Source organism: Oryza glaberrima, chromosome 11, assembly GCF_000147395.1.
Source record: "Oryza glaberrima chromosome 11, OglaRS2, whole genome shotgun sequence".
Classification (NCBI taxonomy): Eukaryota; Viridiplantae; Streptophyta; class Magnoliopsida; order Poales; family Poaceae; genus Oryza; species Oryza glaberrima.
Genome location: NC_068336.1, coordinates 17,030,559 through 17,040,014, shown reverse-complemented (window position 1 = coordinate 17,040,014; position 9,456 = coordinate 17,030,559). Strand labels below are relative to the sequence as shown.

The 9,456-nt window shown below is 42.8% G+C and overlaps 1 protein-coding gene across 1 annotated transcript; it reads left to right on the top strand.

Annotated features, from left to right (window-relative positions):
• The first annotated feature begins 257 nt into the window (after positions 1–257).
• On the top strand, positions 258–1,340 carry LOC127753720 (uncharacterized). The gene is made up of 2 exons (XM_052279145.1): positions 258–464; positions 931–1,340. Exons 1-2 carry the CDS (start codon positions 258–260, stop codon positions 1,225–1,227), a joined length of 504 nt encoding a protein of 167 aa, XP_052135105.1. The 3' UTR covers positions 1,228–1,340.
• Positions 1,341–9,456: the final 8,116 nt, after the last annotated feature.

The following is a 9,456-nucleotide window of genomic DNA, read 5'->3' as shown; positions in this document are numbered from 1 at the left end:
TGCGTGGCGGTTGCTAGTCAAATTTCCAGAAATGATAAGAAATACTACTCGTAGCTAGTCAAACGTATATAGGAATAGATTACAAATCCATCCACAGAAAGCATATATACTATACTAGGATTTCTTTTTTCTGCATTTGCAAGACAGGACAGGAATAAAAAAGCCTACACGCTGCGTTGTTGGAGGGAGTGGAGCGGTTGAAGACAGAAGCAGAGCAAGCGATTATAAATTAAATATCCTCCCTTCTCGCCCCCCAAATGCATGTACTTCCCCGTGCCGTGCCACACAGTGAGCAAGCGAGCGCCATTGCCAAGCGCAGACCAGAGAGTTGTAGGATCATTAGTTTGGGCGCCATGGCCGTGAAATCCTTGTCCGAACAACTAGCTCGTTCTTTCCGTGCAGCAGCAGGGAAGCTGCTGGCCTTGTCCTTGTCCGACCTCTCGGCCGGGTTGCCCTTCTCCTTGGTAAGTACTCAACTCACGATCAGTGTCTGTACGTTCCCACCCAGGTGTACCTGTACCTCTTGCTCACTAGTGTTTTTTTTTAAACATATCTCTTGCTCACTAGTTAGCATGAGATTTGCACGGATCCAACAAAAAAATATCTCGAGGTACCGTACTTCACGGTACCAAATCGTTTTTGATCGTTGGATTTAACAATGTCCATCATGTCCAGCTAGATTTAACGATCGGAAACGATTTAGTATCGTGCGGTACCGGTACCTCGAGTTACTTTTTACTGGATCGGAGCGAATCTCAATGGTTCCATAGCTATACTCCATCCTTCTGTATGCAATGCATGCATGCACCAGCAAATCAGTTGGTCATAATTAAAACACGCGTGATTTCGCTGCTCACTAAGTCGCGTGTTTGCACATTGCTGGTCGATGTTACATGTACTTATGGTTGCGTTTGGTTAATCAACCTGCAGGACGAGCCGGGAAGTGGCAGCGCTACGACTGTCACGTACTACTCCACCATGGAACTGAACGGGTGGGAGGTGCAGAAGTTGGACCGCTTCTTGCAGGAAGGACAGGGAATGGCGAGGGAGGTGATGAGGGAGAAGCCGGACGACTTCGTCCGCGACGAGACAAGGAGGGAATTTCTGGTGCTGAGGCTGTACGATCATCTGCTGCTGCGCTTGGACGCGACGCACGTCAGCCGCGCCGGCCGTGTGTGCGCTGATCGTCTTTGGGACTCCTCGCCACCCTGTGTTTCTGATCGATGATCAGCAACGCCGCCGGCTTGTCATGCGAGCATCTTTTTGTGTGGAAGTAGTTGACAAGGAGAGGTAGCTTGTGCGCGCGTGTGTTTTCTTTTTCTTAATCTTCGCAGCTAATACTCTTCTTATGCTCTCTCTTGTGTAATAATCATCTCAAGCTCCTATATGTGTTCTCCTTGAAATCACAATATCATTTCTATTGCTTTAATTTATATTCTACAAATTGCCGAGAGGGTTTGAATTTGGATTTTCTACATCCTCATTTCACGTTGAGGCCGGTCCAGCGGTCACCAAGCACGTACGTACCGCTTCGATCTCCCTGTAGGATGTACTTCTACTTAGCATTGGTCACATTAACGAATGCAAACCGCAGCCGCGGGTCCTGCATGCATGCGCCAGTGGCGAATACGAATCTAGAACGAAAATTATCAGGTGTCCTATATACATGTCATGTCACTAGCTAGAATGCATATCGAGCAAACTAACATACCAATTAATCATGAATAACACATTGTATATATTTTGCAAGTTCAACCTGTGTCGTACTACCTCCATATTTTAATATATGACGCCGTTGACTTTTTATTCAATGTTTGACCATTCGTCTTATTTAAAAAATTTATATAATTATTATTTATTTTATTGTGACTTGATTCATCATCAAATGTTCTTTAAGCATGACATAAATATTTTCATATTTGCACAAAATTTTTGAATAAAACGAATGGTCAAACGTTGATTAAAAAGTCAACGGCATCATACATTAAAATACGGAGGGAGTATATATTTTGCAAATTCAACCTGACACCCTTGTCCTCAGCTCCTCATAATCTTCTCTAGTGCTACGTCTGTTCTACAGATAATCATCACATGGAGCTCATACATATTCCTTAGTTAATGGAGAGAAACGCATAGGGATTTTCCAGCTAGTTACACAAGGTAGTGGGCTAGATAACTTGGGTTCGAAACCTCACCCCTTTTAATTATTTGGTATTAGATCATTCCCTAATATTCACGTCTTTTCCTTATATAGTTAATGCAAGATCAAAAGATATCCACAAGGTGTCTCCTCCTGGCACTGGAAAGTAGCCGTTCTCTGCTGGTGCTAGCTAGCAAGTGTAAGATGAAGTTCGTCCTGGAAACTTGAATGGGATTGATTTTGTTGACGACATCCACGTACGGGAACGCATTCAACGTTGTTCGATCATTTGATCCATTTTTTGAGCATTTTGTATTGAAGATGGAGGTTGTTTAAAATGAGCCGCCATTATATATCATCCAGCACTCCGGCTGTGGTTGACATATGCTCCTGTTAGGGCTTCATGGTCATAGAGCTCCTCGAGTATGCCCATCTGCGTCGACCATTTCGTGTCCCGTGATTCAGGGATTAAAATCCCTCACCCCCCAGGCTGAATCGTTCAATAATCATGCGTTTTGATTGGTTCTGTCGTTGCTTCTTTAGCTGCCATGGACATATATTATATTCTTCCCCTGCATTAAGCAACATGCAAAAGATTATACTGGTGCACAAGCACAATGGTAGCTGAATCCTGATCGAGCAGCAACTGGAGTTGTCCATGCAATGCCATCTTATCTAGCAGCCACAGATGCATATGCTCTCGCCACTTGTTCAGGGGCGCCGCTGTGGGTAAGTGGGCCGGTGGGCCAGTCCAGTGGGTCACACTCTTGGGCTGGAGTTTTGGATTTTGTACCGTACTTTTTGAATTTTGACCCTTTTCATTTGTACGCTCTGTGGACTGTGGAGGACACACAGGACAGGAGCATGCATGAGTAGGTGCTCCCACTAGTCAGTGGCCGGTGGAGTTGTTGTGTTGATGAGCATTTTTCGTTTTGTTCGTTAGGTTGGCTCAGCTTGGGATGTTATTAGTGTATATACTAAGGCCGGCTTCATCCAAACGTCCAAAAGCAAGCAACCACTTTTATGCGAATCCACGATCACCGGGGCCCGCTCCCTACCAGCGTCAATCGTATGCTAGTCTTTTTTTTTTATAAAGAAACACCAGGATATATATGTGCCGCGTTTTGACATAGGAGTATATATATATATACACGACTATAACAGTGCGGGCACGTGCTTGTGTTTTTACTGTCTGAACAAATCTATCTATCTATTATATACTAAAAGTCCATGAAACTTTCTACAAACACTCTTAAATCGCCACATGGCGTTCTAATAAAATAGAGAAAATCATAGAAATTCTAAAAAAGGCAAAACATTCAACCATTGATTTTCATTTAAATTGATGGACCCATTATTTTACACCATTAGATTTATGTCAAGAAGAAAACAACCAAATCCACCTCTTTCCATTGTTAGATTAGATCTGTTGAGACTCACGGTCAAGCACACATCGCCTCTTTCCGTGCATGCGACGCACTGTACGCACACCTTCCTCTCTTCTCTTTTGCTGCCCCTCCCCTCCTATTCTCTTTTCTATTTGTAAGCAATCATTTTTTTATCAAGAAATCAACAGTTCGATGTGTTCAAAATAATTACTATAGTTTTAATTTATTTTATAAGCAAACAATCAGATCAAGAAAATCCTCTGTCGATATATGGAGCAGTTCTACCCACTGTTAATATAAGTAAATTTCTTGAAGCTTTTGGAAAATAAATTAATTAATTTTAGGCATTTGGGTTATCATGTGGTTTTTAAGAGAGCGTGCCCTACCTCTTCCTACGTATGTGTTATACAATTAAAAACTCAGTTTTGAATATGTTTTAAATCATAAAAATATAATTTTGTGGGAACATTATATTATATTATATACTAAAAGTATATTAAACTCCCTACAAACGTTCTCAAACTGTCACGTGACCAGTGGCATAGATATAATTTAGAGTAAAGATGGTCCATCTATATGTAATAAGTCAGTTAAAAGGGTGGTCCACTATACAACATTTATTATATTAACTAGCACATATACTATAGTTTTAATCTTGATCAAATTTTTAGGTGGTCCATGGCCCACAGTGCCACCTAGCTAGCTACGCCTCTTACGTGACGTTCTACAAACACTTATAGGATGTCATGTGGCACTTTAATAAATAAAAAAATAAATCATGCAAATTCTAATTAAAAAGAAAAAAAATTCTAAACATTGATTTTCTTTAAATAGGTGGACCCAATAATTTTAATCTTAAAAATAAATCCGGTAACCCCACCTTCACCCCCACCGTATGTGACCACGCATGTAAGTACTCTTCCACCCTCCTACTCTCCTCTGGGATCCCACTCTCCTCCTATTTTCTAGCTAACTTTCCTATTTTCTAGCTAACACAAAATATATAAAAATAACAATAGCTAAATGATCATCACTCTCAAGTAAGTTACAAGTACTTTTCTCAATCTATTTGCTTTCTTGTGTTATTGTATAACTAAATACATAATCCAAGATCCATATTGCCCATATTTACTATATAAAAGTTAGATAATTTGGTCATTCTAACTACAAATATTTGAGCAAAATAGCACTTTGAAAATGATGGATGAATTCAAATATGTGCAGTCTCAAGTCCAGGTTCAATCACCGGCCACCAAGGAGCTTAGAACCATGATACGTACTCTAAACCCGATGGACACCGACGGCAGCAATAGCATTGACTTCCACGAGTTCCTGGGCCTAATAGTGTGCTAAAGGACAAGTACTGATAGGAGGGGCAGAGGGAGATGTTCCGCATCTTCAACAAGGAGTGGAAAATGGCTTCACCTCTAACGCCAAGCCCCGTCATGTCATGTCCAATGCATGAGGAGAGGCTCACTAATGAGGAGGTCGACAAGATGATCCATCAGATCGATGGTGGCAAACGGATCAACTATAAGGAGTTCGTAAGTAAATTCATAACAAAAAATAAAACAAGCAATTTGATTAAAATATACATTGAAAAATAAAAAAGTCACTAAAAGTATAAAAAAATACAACAAGATTCCATGTAGAATATAAAATATCAAGAGTTCGTATAAAAGTATGAATTATAAATAGATAAAATTGGGAATAATAAAATAAATATAAAAAAAAGTCCAAACACAGCAAGGTACGAGATTAAGTACAATTTAAAATCCCTGAAAAGACAATTTAGAATAAAACAATAATTTGATTTGAACACAAATTCGAAATTAGACTCGATCACTAAATTCAAAATACATTAAATATTTTTCAAAGAACTTTTCTATGTTGATTCACATGCATAACGAATTGCATATATATGAAGAAATTAAAGAAAATGTTAGCAGGGTGGGAAAAATACATTTATTATAGTTTGTCGATATTTCTTCAAAAAAAAGATACAATGAACACTCAATTAAAAATAGAAAATGCCTTACTTTAATTTCAATTTATTTTTTAGAACTACTTTCAAAACAAACTAATACGCATGCCCGCGTGAATATGCGGGCTATCTTCCTAGTTTATTAAAAAAACATAGAAATGTTTTCAACACAGCAAATATATGGTTTATACATGTTAGAACGGAGACATATTACAGCTGAAGCAACCAGCTTATTATAGGGGACATGCGAGCTGGCCGGCTTTTCACCTTCGAATTTCGATCGTCAATGAACGGCCAGTCTCTTCTCTTTTTTGCCGCTTAACTAACTGCCGCTAGCTTAGCTGTGCATACAACCAACAATTTTGTTGCTGTTCTTCCGCATCATCAGGAGCTGCACTAGTTGAGGGGGGAGGAGAAGACAGAATGAAGCTAGGTAGCCATCGTCTTTGACGAAAGAAAAAGGGGTGACATGTATGTTTTCTGTGTTGTCCGCCACCGACGATAGCACAGCCGGATATATTTGGTTTAGGTACGATCAGGAGCTCTTGTCGTTGTTTGAGAGTTCTAGCTAAGCAGTGAATCAAAATGCTTCGCATGGAAGCATGCATCCACTACTTTGTGTGCAGCCGGCCGGTAGAGCGTGAGCTAGGAGCGAATTGCGGCTAGTCAAATTCCACAAAATGATAAAAAAATGGAGTACTACTCGTAGCTAGTCAAACGCATATATATAGGAGTAGATTATAAATCTCTCCAAAGAAAAGCATATAGGATTTTTCTGCAATTGCAGGACATGACAGGAAAAAGCCTACACGCTGCGTTCACTGGTGGAGAAACCCTTATTAGTCCCGATTCGTAACCCCTCTGTAGTCCCGGTTGTCCAACCGGGACTACGAATCCGGGACTAAAGATCGTTATCTTTGTGTCGGTAGGGACTGCAGCTGCTCAGGCCTGACAAGCGGTTTACCGAGTTCAAACTTGTATGCCACTTCCGCCTTCGGGATTGGTGCGCTTCCAACCAACTGAGCCACAGTTAGACCGGTGTCCGAAATGAAATCCGTTATGCCAAAGTCTTCGCCGATCACCAATGGCTCGACCACTTGGTTTGGTTGTTTTCCGAGCTGAGGAACTGGTTTGGACTTCTTGTAATAGGCTTTCCTAAGTGTTCGGTCATAGTCCGATAGCTTTAAGGCCTCCTTGTTTGCGGTGGACATTCCCTTGAAGAAATTCTTCACGCTCGGGTCAATAGGTATCTTCTTTTCAGGATTCCGAGGCTTGAGTTGCCTCTTCACTTCTCCTGCCACATAAGCGTCAAGCTCCTCTTGACTACAATCGTACGACGGCTCCTTGTTTTTGGTGGTGTCAACTTTGGCCTTCTTCGCTGCCCTTGTGCTGGCAGGAGGTGGAGCTTGACGAGACCTTGTCTTGGGAGGTGCAGGCGGACACGGTGGAGGTGGAGGTGGAGGAGGCGGAGGAGCCGGAGGAGATGGTGCAGGAGGAGGTGGCGGAGGAGCCGGAGGAGATGGTGCACGAGGACGTGGCGGAGGAACCGGAGAAGATGGTGCAGGAGGAGACGGAGGAGCCGTAGGAGATGGTGCACGAGACGCCGCTTGTCGCCCAGGGAGGATGATGTACCGCTTGCGCCATAGTATAATGGCGTGGCTTGTGTCTCGTAGATGCGTCTCACTGTCTCCTCCTTGGTAGTCCAACTCGAGGTCCTTGTACGCGGCTTCCACCAGCTCAACTTCGACCCTCGAGTATTCTGCTGGAATCGGCCCGTAGTGGTAAGTCCCTGAAATGTCCATTGGGATGGCCATTCCCGACGCCACCTTCACGTGATGAGAGGTTATCTATTAGTAATCAACCTAAGCAGCAACTTGCGGTACGTACAAGTCAAAAATCATATATTACATCGAGCATACCTTGATTGATAAGTTCTTGAAGGGAATATGCAGCTCACATGGTGTCCGTTGCGTGATCTCATCAACGGGGCAGGTGGTTTCATCCTAGGTTTGCATGGCGTCCATGCTATGCGATCCTACCTGCCCCGTTGAGGCGCAGCTGCTACGATTGCCTGATGGGCTGACCATTGGAGGAGGTATGTACGGCTGGGGATCGTGTGACCGATGTACTGCCATGCGTTCATCCACCTTCCGGGCCACCTCCTCTTGCATGCTGAGCTCGTAGCTTGATACCCTGTACTCAAGATCTGCAATCTTGGCCTCGGTATCTCTCTTGCTCCTCATCCGACTCCTGTACGTGTGGATGTCCTCCTTGAATCCAATCTTTCAGGGAATCACGCCTTTTCCTCGTGTTCGTCCTGGATGCTTGGGAGTCTGTAGGGCGAGTGACAGCTCGTCCTTCTCTCTGTCGGGTCGGAACGTGCCCTGAGAAGAGGCTTTCACTGCGTCCGTTAGTCGACTGGCAGCCTCGCGTATCTGATCGCTGAAGACCAGGGAGCCATCAACTGGGTTAAGCGTTCCACCGTGAGCATAGTACCAGAACTTCGATCGATCCGGCCATTTAGCGGTGGCCGGTTCGATACCCCTTTCAATCATTCTTGCCTCCATCTCCTCCCACTTCGGTATTGCGACGCTATAGCCACCTGACCCCAAGTGGTGATGGTACTTCTTCTTGGCAGCGTTTTCCTTGTTTTTGACCATCATCGCTTGCCCTTGTTGCCCTGTCTTGTAAGCAACAAACTCGTCCCAATGATACCTTAGCTTTGGGAATACGTCGAAGTTCGGTGTTAGTCCCTTCTGGATGTATTTCTTGTACAGATCTCCCTTGAAGCTCTGGAACTGTTCTGCCATTTTCTTAAGAGTCCACTGTTTCACTGTGTTCTCCGTATCCACAGGGAGCGTGAACGTCTCCAGCATTGTGGTCCACAGCATCTCTTTCTCTGATTTCGGGACAAAGCTGTCATCATCCCCGTGTGCCCTTGTTCTGCGCCAGTACACCTTGCTGACAGGCACGTTATCCCTCACAACCCAACCGCTGTGGCGTACAAAATTCTTGGCTGCTTCTGCCAGGGCACTAGGTCGGCCGTCTTCGTCCACCTCAGTTATGATGTGCCGACCCTCTATCTTCTTCGCGGCGCCTCGTTGTCCGCGTGCCCTCTTCTGTCCAGCGGAGGGATGACTTCCACTAGACTCCTCCTCGTTCCCCTCCGCATCCCTCTCCACGTTCCCCTCCTCATTCCCTTCCACATCCCTCTCCACGTTCCCCTCCTCGTTCAAGTACTGGTTTGGATCCTCGTTCCCCTCTTCTTCGTTCCAGTACTGGCTGCTTCCCTCTGTGATCGTATCGTACAGTATCTGTTCCTCATCGCGATCAGCCATCTGTTCATAGAAGAAATATTTGCTAAGCGTAATATTAAAACTCTACTAATCTTGTATTAAAACTCAAATAATCATATATGCTAAGTCTAAGTGTCGTGTATTAGAACCCTAGATAATCATATATGCTAAGTCTAATTAAGATTCGAATATTACATCTCTAATAATCTTATATTAAATCTCTAACAATCTCTAACAATCAAATATGCTAAGTCTAATTAAGTTCTGTATATTAAACCTCTAATAATCTTATATTAAATCTCTAACAATCTCTAACACTCACATATGCTTAGTCTAATTAAGTTTCATATATTAACCCTCTAATAATCTTATATTAAATCTCTAACACTCACATATGCTAAGTCTAATTAAGTTTCGTATATTAAACCTCTAATAATCTTATATTAAATCTCTAACAATCTCTAACACTCAAATATGCTAAGTCTAATAATCTAATAATCTCTAACACTCACATATGCTAACTCTAGTAATCTAATAATCTTATATTAGAAATCTAACAATCTTATATTATATCTCTAACAATCACATCTTTACATCACTTGCCTGCGCGAATTCCTTCGAGGGCTAGCTACCACTTCGGCTTGAGGG